This window comes from Chenopodium quinoa, unplaced genomic scaffold, assembly GCF_001683475.1.
Source record: "Chenopodium quinoa cultivar QQ74 unplaced genomic scaffold, ASM168347v1, whole genome shotgun sequence".
Lineage (NCBI taxonomy): Eukaryota > Viridiplantae > Streptophyta > Magnoliopsida > Caryophyllales > Amaranthaceae > Chenopodium > Chenopodium quinoa.
The window spans coordinates 291,334-311,854 of NW_018745403.1; the positions used below are offsets into that span (position 1 = coordinate 291,334).

Sequence of the window (20,521 nt, forward strand, 5' to 3'; positions counted from 1 at the left end):
ATTACGTCACAAAGTTATATGAAGGAACGAAAATATTAATGCATAGTATTAAATAAGCGAATAATATTTTGTTAAATGTGTATAAATGGAATATAATTACCAAATATTGAGGGAAATGATTGCATATTATTAAATATTCTCTAAAAAGCTTTGTCAAAAAAAAAAAAAAAAAAAGAATTAGTGCGAAATTTTTTTAAAAGGAGATGACATATGTCATTTCTGGTTTCAGGTGCGTTCTATTCACTTGATTTTTACTTATCTGAACTTATCTGATCTTATCTGAACTTATTAGCCCTTATTAGAACTTATTTTAGTTATAAATTGAACTTGGATAGCCCTGATTAACTCTTATCACAATTTATCTGAACTTATTTTTCCTAAACTTATCATCTCTGAACTTATCTGAACTTATCTGAACTTATCAGCCCTTATCTAAACGTATTTATCCTGAAATAAGTGGAAGTAAAGTGAACAGAACAGGACCTTCACCTTGATTATAATATATAATATAATAATATATAATTATAGTTATAAATTTATGTGTTAAAGTCAATTTGATGCAATATAACGTAAAGGTTTTTTTTTCGTACTATAAATTAAATCCATGTTATTGTAATATATCAGAAAAATATCACAAATAATATTAATATTACTAATAAGAAAATTTGATTTCTATTATAATATGTAAACTAAATATATACTAGCAATTTTTTGGTGCAGCAGGCCATACAGTGTGGCAAGGGTTACCCGAGTTATTTTGTTAGGGGTTACCCGAGTTATTCTGTCAGGGGTTACTCGAGTTACTCGGTCAGGGGTTTGGACAGGGGTTACTCGAGGGGTTCAATCGGTCAAGGGTTACTTGAGGGGTTACTCGGTCAGGGGTTACTCGAGTTAGCCGGTCAAGGGTTACTCGAGGGGTTACTCGGTCATGGGTTAATCGGTCAGGGGTTACTCGAGTTACTCAGTTAAGAGTTATTTAAGGAGTTCGGTCGGGGGTTAATCAAGTAATTCGGTCAGGGTTACTTAAGAAGTTTGATCAGGGGTTACTAGGTCAGGAGTTACTTGAGGAATCAGTCAGGGGTTATTTGAGGGGTTACTCAGTCAGGGTTTACTTGAGGAGTTACTCGAGGGGTTACTCGGTCAGGGGTTACTTGAGGGGTTACTCGGTCAGGAGTAACTCAAGTAACCCCTGACCGAGTAACTTGAGTAACCCCGACAACTCGAGTAACCCCAAACCGAGTAACTTGAGTAACCCCGGCAACTTGAGTAACCCCTTACCGAGAAACTTGAGTAACCCCGGCAACTCGAGTAACCTTTGACCGAGAAACTCAAGTAACCTCGGCAACTCGAGTAACCCCTGACCGAGTAACTCGAGTAACCTCTGCCGCATGGTACAACAGGCCGCATACAAAAAATTGTGAATATATACAGAGTATAACTTTATTGTCTTAAATTAGTTGTCAATCAAAAAGATATAAAAAGAAAAATAAAGTTACGATTTTTTTTTTTTGGAAATGTTTTTTGAAGGGAAACAATGACACCAGAAAGGCAAAAAGTGACATGTATTATTCCCGGTGTCTGTTTTAATATTATGTTATTGATGATCATTACAAAGGATAAGTCTAGTAAATGTGTCCACGTTCAAAGAAAGTCATCAGCATATAGCACTCCCACCAAGGCCAAGAGCCAGCCAATTAAGAAGGAAGTTATCCGATGCAAAGTCCACTAACAAGCGACGTCCTCAACCAACTAGATCGAGGAAAAGATCAGATTGGTATACGAATGTCTCTATCTCATGTTCTAACCCAAACCTCGATTGCAGGTTCCAAGTTGGTCGTAAAGAAAATTGATACTTTCCCCTTAATGGATTGGGCAAGTCACCCAAGGAAGAAATTAGTTGGTCCCATGTTTAGTCATGTTCATTTTAGTAGATCTTATTGTCTCCATTCTAGCGTTAATTATGTTAAATGTCCTTAACTTATCCTTGAAAAAGCCAATGTAAACTAAGTAGCAGGTTGTGTCCTATTTCTTCCGTTTTTTAATAGTTACAACACACACCTTTTCACAATATTTAAGAAAAATGGCGTTTACTTGATTTACTCCCTACTTTTAAAAAAAAATATGATTAAACACTTATGAATAGTGTTGAGACAATTATGTCCCTTAAAATGTTTATTTACATAGTTACCCTTATATTTTATTATTATATTTATGAATAGTGTTGAGATAATTATGCCCCTTAAAATATCTATTTACATATTTTCTCTTAAATACTTTTATTTTTATATTTATGAATATTGTTGAGACAATTATGCCCTTTAATATGTTTATTTACATACGCTACAAACATTTACTTACATATTTTCCCTTATATTATTGCTAGCAACAATTAAAGTTGTGACATAACACCAAATCAAAAAAGCTCCCCAAATATGACTAGCTATAGCGTGCGCATCGTGTGCGTTAGCTGCCCTAGTATACATGAAAAATGGGATGAGAGGTTGTTAGAAGTATAATTTAGTGGGCAATATACTTTAAGTAAGGGAAATAATACAACATTTCCTCAAAATAACTTTTCAATTATATTATAGTGTGTTGTAACAATTGTGACATTTTCATTTAAGTAAAGTGTTACAAGTACTAAAAAAGCGGAGGAAGTATTTTCTATTTTCGCTGTTTGTAAAAAAAAAAAAAATGAATATAAAACTTTTCACCTTTCTATTATCTATCTAAAAGGTTCACACTATCCAATTCTTTAGCTCAATTGCTAAACATCGCCCGCGAATCTCCACATAAAGCCCACAAAATTAGAGTGAATTGTCACTTTTGCCCTCAAAGTAAAAAACACAATTTCTTCTCTCAATTCTCTACTTCCACTTTCTCTCTCTAAAAAACTTTCCGAGCGATGTCGAGGCGGCCCGGCAAGGAAGTGGCGGCACAGGCGGCGGGTGGACAGCGGTTTTCCGGCGAGAAGGTATTTTTTATTAATTTTGTGTTTAAAAATAAAAAAAAAAAGGTCGGAGGCGGTGGTGGCGCCTAGGCCAGACGCCGTGACGGTGGCGGTGGCGTCTGGCCCAGGCGCCAGAATTACGGCACCGGCGTCTGGCCTAGGCGCCGCCGCCGTGGTAGTGGCGTCTGGGCTAGACGCCGCCGCCACCGTCACGGCGTCTGGCCTAGGCGCCGCCGCCTTTTTATTTTTTTTTTTAATTTTTTTTTGGTTTTAAATTTGAAATTTAATTTTCGAAAATAATTATTTTTTTTTTGATTTTTTTTTAAATTTGTTTTTCTTTTTTTTAATTTTAAATTTTATGTTTCTGATTTTTTTTTTATTTTGTTTTAAATTTTGTTGGTTTTTTTTAAAAAAATTTTATGTTCCTCTTTTTTTTTTTTAATTTTTAATTTTATGTTCTTGTTTATTGTTCTTGTTTTTTTTTTTTTTGAATTAGTTTTTTTACTTAAAAAAAATTTTATGTTCCCTTTTTTTTGTTATAAATTTTTTTTAAAATTTTGATGTTCTTCTTTTTTTAAGTTTTTATAATTTTATATTTTTCACTTTGTTTTTTCCAATTTGTTTTTTTTGGGTAATTTTTTTTTTTGCTTTGTTTTTTCCAATTTTTTATTTATTTATTTATTAGGTTATTAATTTTTTTATTTTTAGGTTGTTAATATTTTGTAATGTTTTTAATTTATTTTCCATCATATGTATATTGTTTTATTTATTTATTTTAATTACTTTTTTTATGTTTATATTACATGTTTATATTGCATATTACATGTTTTGTTATTTTGTGTTAGGCATCGTATTTTCGTTCTGGGGCTGGGAAGAGTATGGACATTATGAGAAGTACGATGAACTCAATGGAGAGATCGGGGCCCAGACACGTTAGATCCCGTGGTATTTCGGCCTCGGCTCGTAGAGAACGGGTGCACTATTCTGAGGATGATGAAGATGATGATGGTGATGAGGAGGAGGAGGAGGAGGATGCAGATGAGGATGTGGACGATCAGAGTGGACCATATGATGATTACGGTCCATTCAGTCAGAGGCTTGATGATGTGTATGAGACGCGTAGGGTAGACGTGCGTAAGGGTAGAGATGGTAGATTTGTTAGTAGATCTGGCACATCATCTGCGTCCACTGTGTCTGCGGTTAGCAGAAAACGGTCGAGGGCCGTTAATGATTCTTGGGTGGTGAGGGGCGAGGTGGCTGGGGGACCTATAGACGGGAGTGTGATTCCTAGCTTTCTAGGACACATCGCTACCCGTATTTGGGAGGACCAAGAGCGGGCTTTGGATAGCGGCATTTTGAAATGCCAAACCCGGGAGAGGACTTGTAACTTCTTGTGTAGTTGGGCTGAGGCTTGGCCGGAGGAGAGCGAGATGGTCGGCCGATTGAGGGCCACTAGAGTGAGCCACCTTCCTGCCACCATGCATGAGAGGATTGACTCGACGCTGATCACGGCTTTCGTTGAGCGATGGCAGCCGGACACGAACTCTTTCCACCTTCCGTTCGGTGAGATGACGATCATGTTGCATGACGTCGAGGCCATCCTTGGGATTCCCGTAGAGGGAAACCGAGCATCTGTTGTCACAGATGCGGATCAGGCAGATTTATTGGCGGAGCTGTTGGCGGTGGATAGGGCTGCGCTGTACACAGCGGCACTTGGTGTGTGGGATCACGGCGGTGTTAAGATCGCAGCAGTTTTGCAGCGATGTTTGCACCCCACTTCACGTAGGACGCAGGACACACAGCTGGCTGCATATGTTTTTCTTCTTCTCGGGTGTACCTTGTTTCCGGATAAGAGCGGAAACAAGCTCAGGCCACGCGACATAGTTGACGCGTGTGAGCCCGACAGAGTAGGCCAGTTTTCTTGGGGGTCGGCTACATTAGCGTACATGTATCGCCAGTTAGGATTCTCGAGCCGGGCTGATGCGGCAGGTATCACTGGATGTATGACGTTGTTACAGACGTGGATATACGAGTATTTCCCGGCGTTTCGACCACACCGCGACCCGGTTCCTATTGGGGATGGCCAGCCACGTGCCTGTGCGTGGAGTCCGCGTGTCGAGAAGAAGTCCATTGACCGCCTGCGATCGATACGGTTATTGCTTGACAGGATGTCCCCATTAGAGGTAAAGTGTTTAAATTATTTCTACTTTTATAGTTTGATGTGTTTATTGTATGAATCTTACTAATTTTAAAAAATGTGCAGGTGAACTGGATGCCTTTCGGCCAGAACCCTAGTAATAGGGTACCCAGGACCCTCTACACGGGACTGATTCAGTATCGTGAGATCGTAGAGGCGTACATGCCGCAGCGCTGTCTTCGCCAGCTTGGATATGTCCAAGTTGTTCCTCCTCCACCAGCATGGCCCAGTAAGGCCGTCCGATCTGCGTCGTTGAAGGAGTACGTCGTCCAATGGCCGGCAAGCATGATTGGCACGTGGGAGCAGTTTCCGATGGTTGCCCGCATATGGATTGAGCAGTTGCAGCGGCCGCCAACTGGGGTGGCTGCCATGTGTGACCAGCACTACATGGAGTGGTACAACCGGCACTCGCACCCGAGGTTGATCAGAGACGTCCACCACGGCGACGACGCCGATGATGATGATGTGCCACCGCCCACTGCCGTGGATGCGGTACGTCTCATAAAACATTTGTAGTTGTGTTTTTTTTCATATAATACGTCTCATAATACGTCGTTATTGAATTTTATGTGTTTTGTTATGTGTAGTGGATGAGAAAGATGACGCAGTTGGGACACAGACTTTTTGAGGAGAGGGACAACATGACGACTGCAACAGGCAGAGCTGTTATTGATGAACTGGAACGGGCCCTTGAGCAGTGGCAGTGGGCGTCACAGAGAGATTATTGATATGTCGGCAGTGCATTTATAAAACATTTTCCTAGTTGTTTGTAAAAGTTAACATTATCTGTTCTTATAATTATTATTTTAAGTTCTTAGAATTTGACATTATATTTTTAGTTTTTATAACTTTTATTTTAAGTTGTAATTAGTGGGCATACGAAAACTAAATACAGGTTCACATTTAAATGGGAAAACTAAATACGAAAATTAGAATCCGAAAATTAAATAAATGGGAAAAACATAGCAATAGCAATATTAGGTCACATAGAAAAGGCAACTAGATTGTTCCACTGCTGCACCCGGTCATGATATAACGCATCCCAGCCCTCTACGCTTGCTGTACGAATGGTGTACCACGTTGGTATAATCGGTGGGACCGGAAAATCGGGTGACAGGTCCAGTCGGATGAAATGTCTGTATGACGGCCCCAGAAATCCAATAGCAACCTCTCTTACCGGTCTGGTGACGGTCTCACGCGAACACCAAGGCAGAACCGTGGTACACGGATAGTAAGCTCGACCATGCAAACCAAGGCCGAAATGCATCACTGCACACTTGTAGATGTTTGCAACGGCGAAGAGATCAAGGGGCGCGTCGAACCAATGATTTTGACCGCAACGTCCTCCTCCCCACCGGATACGCTGCAGAGACCTATCCAAGTCCTGTCCGTACACGTGGCGATAAACAGCTCGGTTTGAGGCGATTTCACTGTACATCAACTGACGCACTAAACCGTAGTTGTCTTCACCCATCTGAAACACATCAGCCACAACCCGAAATCCACAGTTACCATCTGCAACCACATCATTCCACCCGTCCAGGAACGGCATCATGATGTTAGGGATCCTGTCTTTATATGGAAAATGTTCAATGTCCATTCTGCCTGTTGCACACATCAAAAAACACAATTAACAAGTTAGCAGAAAACTAAACAAACACTCTAAAAAGTAAATTAAACTAAAGTACCGTACCGGTGCCGGGCATATTCACCGACGAAGATGTTTGACTACCACTTGATGACGATGTACGACCACGACCACGAATGTACTCAAACGCACTCCTTTCCCGCCGTGGTTGTCGGCCCCGTGGTCGCTCGACCCCCTCAGGTTCCTCATGATCCAAGCACGACGAGTTGAACATGTCATGAAGTACGTGGGTAGCACTACGAATGACTGAAGGGTGGCTGGAGGACACTTGGTCAAACATCGAACGAAACTGCTCCAACTCCTCCTGTTCACGGTTGACTGTCTGTGGAACAGCATGCTCTCCGATAACGAGCGTCCGCCAGAATGTATGAACCTGATCAACATGTAACGACGCCCTATCTTGCGTAATTACGCGGTGAATGGTGCATGCACAAGGTAGTCCATGAGTCACCGATATAGCACATCCGCACCGAATAGCCACTTCATCACCCAACTCCCTCATCCTGGTGTGCTCGCTCAGAATCAACCCCAAGCAGTAGTGTGACACACGACCATGGAGAATCTTAAATATGAAATGGCTATACATCGTGCCATGTCGCCGTCTGGAGTCCTCGAGAGAGTTCTTGATGCCGTTCCTCTGAGTATCAATAGCCTTGTTTATTCTCTCGAACAGTGTATCCAGAGCAGAGGTGGAAGAATCAATCCAGTCCTTCAGAGCTCTATGAGCGCTCTCAACTCTACATGTAGTAGTGTTTCCAAAATGAAGAACTTGGTTTGTCCAATATTTGACAAACTTTTCCCTCTGAGGCACCCACTGCTGCATCACATAGTCTACGATTGCCGGGCACCATTGGTATGCATCCTTGAAGTTATCCAAGGCTCGGTCGTACTCTGCCTCCGTGGTAGCTTGCAGGATCTTCCGCCACTTACCATTTACCAATCTCTCTGCTGAATCTAAGTTCTTGTTGAAAAGGTTGTAGGCTTTGACTTTCACGCATTTGTTGATGTGCCATGTGCACAGTAAATGGCTCGACTCCGGAAACAGCTCCGCTATAGGGGCAAAGAGACCTCCCTCACAATCGCTGACGATGGCCGATGGCTGAACACTTGGGCCGATGTAATTTCTCAACTTCTCCAACACCCAACGGTAACTCGCAACCGTCTCATCCTTCATAACTGCATAACCAATCAAAAAGTTCTGGTTCGTTGGAGTCATCCCAACCATCTCAACCAGTGGAAACTTATACTTGTTTGTCTTGTACGTTGAATCGATCAGAATCACAGATGGCCAAGACGAAATCATATCAGCACAATCAGGATGCACAAGGAACAAATGAGTCACCTCCGATGTGTCTTCATCAGATTCAAACCAGTACAGGTAACCACGTGCTTGTGCCTGGTGTAGAAGCTGCTGTATAGGGTTCCTTCCCTCTGACCGTTCAAACCTCAATTTATGTCTGACGTTGTAGATGTGTCTTCGGTTTGGTTGGTCTTCAGGAAATTTCTCCAACACAGATGCTAATATTTTAGCAGGCTTCACTTGAGCATCACTCATTTCTTTTACAATTAGTTTCGCAGCAGGACTTAGGCCACTTAACTGTCGATGACCCACTTCATATGCGATCATCTCATGGTTGTGATACCCCCATTTACCGTAACTCTTCACTTCCCAACCGTCACCCCTTTGCTGTTGTCGAACCTTTACTCTGAACTGACACCCACAACCTTTCCGCTTTGTATCAAACCGAATCGCTTGACTGAAATCTCGTTCCTCCCTTTTGCGATAACGGTCGCATCTCAAAATGCGATCCATTCTACCATCCCGTTGAGATTTATGAGTTGCTACTACTAAACAAAAACCTGATCTAATTGCAACCTGTTTCGCCCAATCAACCGCTTGTTGAGCATCTTCGAACAGACCATCGTGTACAAAAATCCCACTATAATCATTTCCGTCTCCACCATAATCCTGCAACAATAACATATAAATATAATCACATAAGAGTAGATTAAATTAATACATTTGACACAACATTAGCACAAAAGCAAAAACAATAATAAATTATAAACAACAAACAAAGAAATAAACAAAAAGTATTCAAAAAAAAAAAAAAACAAAACACAAAAATAAAAAACATAAACAAAACTTTAGATTAAATAAATAAAAATAAACCAAAAAAATAAAAACAAAAAAAAAACATAAAACGAAAAAAATTGTAAAAAAAAAAATAAAAAATAAATAAATTAAAAACAAAAACAAATTAAAACAATTAAAAACAAAACAAAAAAAAAACCAAAAAAAAAAGAAAAAAATTGTAACACAAAAAAAAAAAAATAAACAAATTTTAAATTAAATTAAAAAAAAAAAAAAAAAAAAAATAGTGGTGGCGCCTAGCCAGGACGCCGCCACCGTGGCGGTGGCGCCTAGCCAGGACGCCGCCACCGTGGCGGTGGCGTCTAGCCAGGACGCCGCCACCGTGGCGGTGGCGCCTGGCCAGGACGCCGCCACCGTGGCGGCGGCGTCTTGGCCAGACGCCACGGCCACGGTGGCGGCGTCCTGGCCAGGCGCCAGAGCCACGGTGGCGGCGTCCTGGCTAGGCGCCACCACTACGGTCACGGCGTCCCGGCAGGACGCCAGCCGCCAATTCGTGGTTTTAGATGGCTTCGTACCTCCTTTTCCGGCGTCAACGGCGTCTCTCCGGTGCATCTACCCGACGTTGAGGGCTCTTCGGTTTCACTCGGCGATCCAGTCCTGCTCCACATTTTTTATGAGTGAAAAATTTTATTTTCGGTAAAAATTAAAACAAGGGCAATAATGTCAACATTTTTAAAAAATGTGGGCTTTATGTAGAAAAACGCGGGCGATGTTTAACAAATCCCTTCTTTAGCTAGCTAGCCTTAATTTTCCTATGCAAATAATTAGTTTTTTTTTTTTTTTGACGTATATGAGTAGATTATTTTTTTGGGTTATATATAGCTTCTATTTTTCTCTTTCTTTTTTTTTGGTGGTGACAATTGACAACAATAATCTTATGACATTCATCAATAACTTAATACTAAAATAGATACTGGGAGTGACACGTGTCACATCCTGGTGCTGTTTTTTCCCTCCAAAATTTCCCACCCCACTTTAATCAAAATATATATTTTTTTTAAAAAAATATATTTGATACATCTATAATAATAATAATAATAATAATGTGGAAAAAACTGAAGTTTTCTGGCCTACAGAAGACCTTCAAAGCAAGCTTGTGGGTGTTTTTCCGCCTAGTATTGCTCAACCTTTGTGTGGTGTTAAGTTGCTTGGTGGTCTCGTTAGTTCTGATTTCGGTTTTAGTGGTGAGCTTGTGATGCAGAGGCTGACCAAGACCATTGCGCTTATAGATAAGGTTGCTATGCTTGAAGATCCTTAGTGTGAGCTATTGTTACTTAGAGCATGTACCAGAGTTTCTAAACTCTACTTTGCATTGTGTACTTTCCTTCCTAGTACTTTTAAGACGTTTTAGCGCACATTCGACGGGGCTCTTCAATGTTCCTTGGAGCGTATTGTTACTACTTTGGAGCCTGGGTTTAGCGATTGGCAATGGCGGCTTGCCACTTTACCATTTGCGTTTGGAGGGCTTGGGGTATATTCCGCAGGTGATGTTCGTCATTATGCTTTTCTTGCTTCTCGGTTACAGTCTGCTGGGTTGCAAACAAAGCTTTTACGACATGCTGACATTATTGGTCTTGGATGAGCCTTTGAAGATGCTTTGAGTTTGTTCAATGGAACAGTGAAGTATGAAATTATGAGTAATCCTAGTGAGGTCGCTGCTCCTAAACTCATGAAGAAATTGGCAGATATATATTTCACAAAGGTTACCGCTTCTACATAATCTGTCTTTTCTTTGTCTCCTCGACAATCAGCATTGTGGAAATCGCAGCAGGGAGATCACACCTCTACTTGATTTCGGGCAGTCCCTATTTCTGAGTTGGGTCAGACGATGAACGCAAAGACCTATCGATGTGTGTTGTGCTACCGGATGGGTGTTCCATTATTCTATATTCCGACGCCATGCTCTTCTTGTTCTCGAGTTTTTACTAGGGATATTCTCGGTGATCACGCCGTGTCATGGGCTGGTATTGTGGGTATTAAGCATCGGCATAATGTTGTCCGGGATACCCTTATTGATATCTGTTACAGATATGGGATTTCAGCAAGAAAGGAGGTTGTCTAGAGGGAATGACGGGGCCCTTAGACATGCTGATGTGTTACTTTATTCCTCGGATCGTGGTCGCGATGTATGTGTGGACTTAACAGGATCTTCTCCTTTGACACAGACAGGGCTATCTGACTTTGTTCCTGGACGGGTTGTGGCTGATGCGGTTCATCGGAAGCGGGTGAAGTATGAAGCTAGTTATCTGCTGATTAGATATGGTTTCATTCCCTTTGTCCTTTTCTTCGCTTGGGAAATTAGAGAAGGAGGTTGTTGCGTTGCTGATGCGGGTTTAGAGGTTCTCGACGATGCAAGACATTGGGGCTCGTGCTGCAGTTCATATCTTCACTAGGGTAGGCTTTGCTATAACTAGAGGAGTGGGGGCCCAGATTGTATCTCGGCTTCCCACTACTTTATTGTAGGTTGTATGACTTTGTCTGTTTTTGAGATAATAATAATAATAATAATAGTAATAATAATAATAATAATAATAATAATAATAATAATAATAATAATAATATTCCAAATCTTTTATATTATCTTTATGACATATATATTTCTTTTTATTTGGTTCTCATAATTTTTCCAAACACATTTACCTAAAATATTATTTCAACTTCCTTTTTATTTATCTTTTAAACGGAGGATTATTAGATTTTGCCCAAAAAGTAATAATAAAATTGATTCACATAACTGATAATGAAGAAATTACCTTAAAACATCACTTTATACATTTTTTTCAAATACCTCTAATATTTTGTTTCAGTTTAAATATTAACTATAAATTCAAATTAATGACAATTTTGTTTCCAAGAATCTGTAACTATATACTAAAGGCGAATAAAAACGACATGTGATCTCTTGATTAAATTTTTTTTCCTATACATCCTTTCTTCTTTTGATTTTTTTTGTTTGTTTTAATGTCAAATCTTCATCACGGTATAACGTACAACATTTTCTTTCTATATTGCAAGATACGATTGATATTAGAAGATTATCCAAGATTACTACGATGTGTATATTTTAATTTTTTTATTTGACAATAAAGTTTATTTAATTTAAAATGAAAATAATTTTAGTAATACATATATATGTATATATAAAAATTATTTTCTACTCGGTGTCAAAACTTTGTGCAGAAATTTGTGACCATTTTTTATTTCAACTAAAAATTTAATAATACAATACATAATCCTAACTAATCAATTAAAAATATATAATTTCTCCAACAATACTATTAAAATTTTTGTATAAAAAACTGCTACTCGGTAATAACTATTAAAAAAAAGTTGATTAATATAAAGTAAAATAAAATCAATAAATTTTTAAATGTTGTGCCAATGAAAGTCTATCAACAACACGAAGGGTATAACTATATATGAGTATGTCGTACTACATGTACGTACTTATTTGAATTTTTCATTTTGTGTAAGGAGTAGTATAAAACCTCACTCCATAAATTTCTTTCAATTTTTATTTAAAATATTTACAGTGTATACATACATCAATAATCTTAACATCTTTGGTATGGTCGTACAGGTACAAGTTTTTAAAATTCATTTTAAATTACGAGTTTTGTTTGTTTTTTTTTTTTTTTTTTTTTTTGGGGGGGGGGCAGATTATTGTTGTTGAATTAACATTATAATTCAATATAAAATTTAGTTAAAAACCGTGCGTGTCACGGATCTTAATCTATTTTATATATTAAATGAATGTCAACTCTCAATTGGTTGACTTAGTTCGAATATGCAAAAAATACAATAATTAGCTATACAATATTATGCAGGAAGTACAATACGTATTGAAAGTACAATTTTAAGTACAATATAGTCATCATTATGACATTAACACATTATGTCGTTATACCATGATAGATAACCTTTGGCTGGCCGATAGGTCCATTATATATTATATATATAAACCCAAGCTGTGGTAGCTAAATAAAGCAACAAAAAATAACGTTACCAATTATTACTACTTAAGCTCTAAATTTAGAGACATTAATTCAAATACGAGCAGTTGATTCTCTTTTAATTACAATGGCTTATTCTCGTGTTAAGACCTACATCTTTGCTGCTTGTTTGATTATCATGGTAGTGGCTGCAATGGCAGCTGACGACCACGACCATAGCCACGATGACCATGGTCATAACGACCATGACCATGCCCCAAGTCCTAAAGGTGAGCATGACCATGGTGCTTCTAGCTCACTTGCTCCCTTCCCAGCCTTGATTGTCGCTGCCATCGCATTCGTTGTGTCGTTGGCAAGGATTTAAGCGTACGTATGAGCTGCGATCATTCGTTACGCTTATATAAGCGTTGATGTGTGCTATTTTTCATTGTTGCATTTTTCTAAAGTTTCCTTGAAATTGTTTTTCATAATTATATAATATGGCTTCATTGATTAATTTCTTGGTGACTTATAGCCGTGTAATCCATTTATTGCTTGATCATTAATTGTGTGGATCCTACCATGCCTTTACCATGGTTTGATTTTGATACTTAATGGAGTTATTATGTTCCCATTCATTTAAAACCCTATTTTGTTTCAAACTAGTGGAAGTAAAAAAATGTATCAAATTCAAAGTTTGTCATAATTAACTTCATGTTTTATTCACCCTATATTCAATTATTTCAGGAAAACTAAGTTCTAGTATAGTAATATAAGTTCAAGAAAAATAAATTATGATAAGGGTTGATAAAAAGTTTACCCAAGTTCAAATTACAGCTAAAATAAATTCTAATAAGGTGTAATAAGTTCATATAAGTTCAAATTAAATTAGATAAAACTAAATAGGTGAAAATCAAGTGATCTATCGAACACAGCCTAAATGCCTAAGCCATACCTTTGCATGATTTGCTCACAAACGAAAACAATGGTATGGTCATGCTATTCTATAACATCACTTGATCGCATATTCGGACCATTCGTTTATGGAATTTCTATTTGTTAGATTGTGAAAACTCCGTGATTGGAGAGTATTCCATTGATCAATGTTTATAGGGGTTACAATATGCATGTGAGGTCATATAATTGTTTCATACCATCAATGAGATCCTTGCTTGAAAAATTATCAAGACTTTGAACAACGCCTTAGGCAAGGTCATATAATTGTTTCATAGCATCAATGGATGCCAAGAGCTAGGTCTAATTAAGCAAGGGAATCCTTGCTTAAATGTCAAAACAAGATACCAACCCAATCCATAAATAAAATAGCTAGAGAGAAATTGGCTAGATTCATACAATTTAGCGTCCATAATACTCCATACCTTAGATCTAGAAAAATTTTGGCTAGAAAATCAAAAAAATTATGCCTTTAATCTTGGAGCCGATTGCTAAATTTACACTCCTTGTTAATTCAGGGGCTAGCTTAGCTAGGTTTTCGGGTTGTTTTTATTGTTAATGGGGAACATCAATATAATCATCAGAGCCATGTGTATTGAAATTATTTAAAGTACTCCGTAATTTTTTATTTTATTTTATTTGATAAGGTAAGATACAGGGAAAGAGATTAGGAACATCTTCTCACAAGACCGTGCCCTAATCTATCTTATAGTAAAAAATATAAAAAACTTGCTATCCATGAACGTATCGATATCTTGGTGGGTCGGAATTGAGTAACCCAAAGAGGCCACATAATCTGCTGCTCTATTTCTTTCACGAAATATGTGCTCGGAATTGAAGGCCGAAAAGGAATTCAAGAGAGTCTTGATGTCTTCCATTAGGAGTTGAACCTTCCATGGGCAGTTAAAATGACCATGCAAAATATTAATAACAATCAAATTATCTCCTTCTAAAAAAATATGGGAAATATTGTGATCTTTTTCCAGGAGAAGACCATTACGAAGGGCAATTGCCTCAGCAAGAAAAGCCGAGCACGAACCCAAATTATAAGTACGACTGGCAATATGATTACCAAAAGAGTCCCTAATAACAACACCAGCTGTAGAAGTGTTATGACTCGCAGAACCATCAAAATTTAACTTACAGGAACCTATTGGGGGAGGGGACCACGACACAGTCATTGTAGTTGCCTTCTTTTGATTGGTGGAAGAGAGAGTAGTATTGGATTAGTGAAGGGAATCCAAAAAGTTCATAGCCTGCCATTCCTGGGAAAATGAAAAAGCATGGAAGAAAATAGCAGTAATAGAGGGGGGCGAGTTTTGAAAAACAATAACATTTTTACATTTCCAAATACTCCTTAATAAAATAGAAAACTTAGGGAGAATACATGAGGACATAACTTTCAAAGAAGACAAGAGATCAGGGAGGGAAGAGGAAGAAGGGAGAATTCCTAACCATTTCCTAACACAAGATGAGGACCAAAGGTCAATTAAAAAAGAAGAATGGAGGAACATGTGATCTTGTGTTTTGGAAAAGTTACTACATATGGCACAGTGATGAGGAATATTTATATTTCGTAAAACTTAAGTTTAACGAGTAGGTTGACTGTTATGAAGAAGTTGCCATAAAAAAGTTGCATTTTAGGGGGAATATCTAATTTCCATATCCAATGAAAGTCCTATTTGGGAGAACTAGTAGAGTGGTTATGAGCTAACCACGTAGCAGATTTCACCGTAAATTGACCATCTTTTGATAAACCCCAATAAGGTTCATCAGGCATTGCAGAGGAAGGTAGGGGGATACCTCAGATCTTATGAACCAAATCAACTGGGAGGATGGATAGAAGAAGGGGAACATCCCAAGTGTTGTCATCTATAATAAAAGTATCAACGGTAATATCAAGATTGGAAATAAGATTTGGTTCCAAATCTAATAGGGTTATGATATTAGTATCAGCACACCAAATATCAACCCAAAACAGGATAGAAGAACAATTTCCTACTTTCCAACGAAGGCCTCGAATAAGAAGAGGGAGAATCTGAAGTAATTTATTCCATATCCAAGAATCCTCAGATTGGGGGTGGTAACTAAGGAAATGGGAATGACAAAGATATTTAGCTGAAACCGATTGTACCCACAGATTATTTGGATCAGTAAGAAGTTTCCAACCTAGCTTAGCTAAGAAGGCAGAATTTACAGCCTTCGACTTACGTAAACCAAGACCACCTTGACTCTTAGGCTGACAAATAGTATCCCAGGCAACCAAGGGCAATCCGTTCTTTTAAGGAGATTGTTTCCAGAAAAAAATCTCTATTTATTCTATCAAGAGAGGAAGTGATAGATGCAAGCAATTTAGCTGTGGACATAGCATAAGAAGGAACAACCTCAAGATGGCTCTGGATTAAAACAACCTTACCCGCTTTAGAAACTAGATTAGAAGACCAACCATTCATTTTCTGATCTTACTTTGTAGTCAAATGGTGAAAGTTGTCTTTCTTATAAGTATTGGAATTAAAGAAAAAACACATGACTTAGGGGTCATGTTAAAGTAACTGGCTAAAACAGATTTATTTTGTTGTGAAACATATTTGGAGAAAACAATTGATGATTTATGAAAATTAACAAATTGCCCAAAAAGGGTGGCAAACTTAGTCAAAGTATTTCTAAGGGTATCACAAGTTGTAGAAGTTGCTTTACAAAATAATAAGCTATCATCTGCGAAGAGTAAGTAGGGAATAATCAGGTCAGAAGGGGCAGTTTTTAGGCCAATCCCAAGCTTCTTTGATTGGCTAAGATGGAGAAGTTTTTTGGATAAAACTTCCATAAAAATAACAAATAAAACTGAGGATAAGGGGTCACCCTGGCGTAGACCTCGAGAAGGGACAAATAAGTTAAGTAGTAGAGTAGTTAACAGTAGGAGAGTAAGAGACTGTAGTAATACAAGATTTAATCCACTTTATCCAAATCTGTTAAAAACCAAAAGAAGAGAGAGTAGCCCATAAAAAATCTCATTCAATTCGGTCATAAGCTTTTTCCATATCTAATTTTAAAGCTAACCAACCTTTTTACTCTTAGATTTGTTAAAAAGGTTGAGAATTTCATGTACTAAGAGAATATTATCCAGAATAGCATGATCAGGAGCAAAAGCATTTTGATAAGGACCAATAATTTTATTCAAGAAGGGTTTCACCAATTACGAAGATTTTAGAAATAGCTTTATAAATAGTAGTATAGAGACTAATAGGCTTGTAATGACTAGCTTTGGAAGGAGTAGCTAATTTAGGGATCAAAGTAATAATCGTATGGTTTAGCTCTTTTAAAAGGATACCGGTGAAAAAGAAACTTTTAATAGCTTTCCATAATTCTAAACTAATTATGTTCCAATAATGTTGAAAGAATTTGGGGCCATAACCATCCGAACCCAGGGCTTTATAAGGAGACATATTAAAGAAAGTAGCTTTAATTTCCAGATTAGTAAAAGGTTGAGTCAATACATTATTATCTTCTAAAGAGATAAGGGGATTAATCCAAGGGAGGGAGAAAGTACTCCGTAATTGAAAAAGAGTAAAAGAATTGGATGATAAAAACAAGTAAACAATGAAATTAAAGAAAATTCCATTATGAAGAAAGTAAACCAAAAAAAAAATAAAAAATAAGAGTTTGTATTAATGCTTGTTTCAGGGTTTTTCTGGAATCCCTCGGGATACAGGTCGTGAATATAACCGGACGGTCTCAGACACTTGCAAAACAATGAATATTCCGTTCGACAGCATATTCACCTCCGACGATCAATTTAGTGACCGAAAATGAGAATATTTTAGAGAGAGAAAGTAGAGAGAAGTTAGAGCAATTTGCTTATGCAATAAATGATATGTCTTTATCCACCCCTCCCTATCATAAATGATTGGGGTATTTATAGGAGTTGGAATGTATGCACTCTAAGGTTGGTGCCCTAAAAAGGAATGATCTGATTGGCGGCGAAATCAGAGTAAGACACTTGTCCTTTAGGGGTGGCGTTATGACGCCTTTCTCGGGATTTGGGCCTCCTGAGATAAGGAGGCTTTCTCTCTTTCAAGTGCTCCTTTTTTTTTCCCCCATAAATTTTGCCTATATATAGGGCTGGTTTGACTTCATACAATCACTTTGGAACTTTGTTTTATCTAGAGAGAATTCAGAGCTTCTAGAGAGAGAAAGTGCTTTCCTTCCCTAATCTTTGATAGCTCTGCCGTATACTTGAGTTTTTCGTTCGAGCTTCTTGAGTTTGCCGGTCAATTTGTTAAGATCTTCAAAGTTTCTCGAACTTCCTACTCGTATAGAGGTAACCGTCTGCTTCCTTCTTAATACATATTTTTCTTTTCATACTTGTTTTATTTTTAAACACGAACTGGCACAACACTCGCATTCGTCCTTTTCTCCTCATGAGTTCAGTCGTTCACCTGGGATTGAGGAGTCTAGAGTGGACGGAGCCGACTTCTCCTCTCTTTAAAGTGGGTCCATTTCTAGGACATACCAACTCACCCCCACCTATTCTTCTCTGTCCTTGCAGTCGAACATGGCACGTACAGGCGGTACGTATGACCGAGAGGCAACAAGAAATAGAGAAGGCCAAAGAGTCAATACTTTAGTTCCTCTAAAGCCAAATGACAAGGACACGGACACGGACACAGATGACATGAACGCTACATTCAGTGGTAGCGCGTGTTTGGTGGTGGAAGTTACTGCCACCTTGTTCGGACAGAACACACAACAAAATCCTCCTTCCCAGTCTTTAAACCGGGAAACAAGGGAAACTGATGCTGGGGCGTCCAGCCAAAATCCGGAACAACGCCCTTCACGATATACCAACTCGGTCTTGATGCCGTATGAGCTGCTTTCTTCTAAGAGGCCTCCTTCTGCGATTCGGGCGGACGTTGGGTCTGGCCGAGGAGGGGTGTCTGGCCAAAATTCTCAACAACCGTCAACACAAAATACTAGGTCGGCTAGGCCATGGACCGGGATCCGAATTTTTGAATCGTCCGATCTGCCTCCTCGCAGCGTTCCTTCTTCTGAACCGGGCAGACGCTGTTGAAGGGAAAAAGGATAAGGGTAATAGGCCTTTGGTGCCAGAGGGCATCGTGATTGCTGAGCCGGGTTAGGGCTCAATGGGAGGTAGCTCGGCCGAGGCTGCTGAATTAGACAGAGTGCTGTCTTCTGAATTTGGTTCGGCTAGGAACCTCGAGCCATAAGCTGCCGAGCAAGAGGTAGAAAAACCGGACGCTGGGTAGGCGGACGAGGAAGCGAATGAGGTCAATTTCAATGACCTGTATGCCTCCCCAATCGGCGATGTAGCCCTCGCCTTCCTTCATGACAAATTCAACAAGTTTAAAAATTTCTCATGATTGGGAGAGGCTTCCACCTTCAGCCACCGAGGAATTCCTATTCGATGGCCACCTCAGACGATGAAGGGGCTCAAAGTAGGAGCTTTAATGTATATCGGGCCACCTTGGATGTGGTCCTTCGCTTTCCCCTTCATCTATTCATTCAGGACTTGCTTGGCGAATATGACATTGCGTTGTTCCAACTGGTGCCGAACAGCTGGGCCAACATTTTGTCTACTTGGTGACATGCCTAAGGAACGGCTTCACCCCCAACTTCTCGGTCTTCTGCGAGATGCACAATATGGTGCGAATGAACGCCCAGACGGACGGCTGGTTCATTCTTAACACTCGTCCTAACTACTTGGTAATCCTGCACAAGCCGTCCAAATGGTGCGACTAGAAGCATCGCTTCTACTGCATCAAGACCAGGAACAAGGAGTTCAACTTGAGGATGAACATGTTCAATGCCGAGCCTCTGCAGCTCGGACGGGGTGATCACAAGCCGATTAGGCCGCCTATTCACCTGGACCATAGGCACCAACTTGATTATTTCAAAATCCAAAAAGTCTTTAGGATCGGGAAGCAGGCGTCCGTTCCGTCCAACTGGATCCCAATAACTAACTGGCTTAGGGATCCGGCATTCATGTCATCAGCGTTCGGCTTATACCAGAATTACTCCTAAGGTGGAACTTCGTGACTTAATCGTCCGAATGTCTTTTTCATGAAATAAATTCTAACTCTTGATTCTTTTCTTATTAGACGAAGCAATGCAAAGTTGGACAAGGAACAAAAGGGCGAGACAGATATGTCTGAGTTCTAGCTCGAACGCTACAGGCTCCTCAGACAAAGCTACGATGTGGCCAAGGAGGTACTTATTTTTCATTTTCTTTTTTTTTTTTTTTCTTTTTTTTTTTTTTTTTTTGCGTCCGACCTGCTATGTAAGGAAAGGCATCCTTCCAACTTTCACTCGAACGAAAAGGTATTTTCCAAATTTGTCGAGCTGCTATGTTGGGAAGGTTGTACTTTCAAATTTCACTCGGACAACAAATCTTATTCTTTGTACTTTTCCTTTTCCAGACAGTTACTCCAAAGTCGGCGAGGAAGCGGTCGACATCCGCTTCGAAGGACGAGGAGTCGTCCAAAACTCGCAAAACTACCACGTCCAAAACCCCTCAGGGGCGCAGGCGGCCAAGGCAAGGTCGCGGGTTGCCAAAGAGCAGCCCAAAGGAGAACAACCCCAGCTGACACCAAGTGGGGCCTCCAAGCTCTAGAAGCCATAGTGAACTGACATGGCCTAGGAGAAAGCCGCCCACAAGGGCGAAGAGGGA

At 39.3% G+C, this 20,521-nt stretch overlaps 2 protein-coding genes across 2 annotated transcripts; one reads left to right on the top strand and one right to left on the bottom strand.

The window, feature by feature from the left end:
- The first annotated feature begins 2,834 nt into the window (after positions 1-2,834).
- Positions 2,835-5,977, top strand: LOC110713020 (protein MAIN-LIKE 1-like). The gene is made up of 4 exons (XM_021891486.1): positions 2,835-2,974; positions 3,796-5,133; positions 5,214-5,639; positions 5,735-5,977. The coding sequence occupies exons 1-4, from the start codon at positions 2,906-2,908 to the stop codon at positions 5,873-5,875; spliced, it is 1,974 nt and encodes a 657-aa protein (XP_021747178.1). The 5' UTR covers positions 2,835-2,905; the 3' UTR covers positions 5,876-5,977.
- Positions 5,978-6,068: 91 nt separating this feature from the next.
- Positions 6,069-8,048, bottom strand: LOC110713021. The gene is made up of 2 exons (XM_021891489.1): positions 6,841-8,048; positions 6,069-6,752 (listed from the first exon to the last, which is right to left on the bottom strand). The coding sequence occupies exons 1-2, from the start codon at positions 8,018-8,020 to the stop codon at positions 6,130-6,132; spliced, it is 1,803 nt and encodes a 600-aa protein (XP_021747181.1). The 5' UTR covers positions 8,021-8,048; the 3' UTR covers positions 6,069-6,129.
- Positions 8,049-20,521: the final 12,473 nt, after the last annotated feature.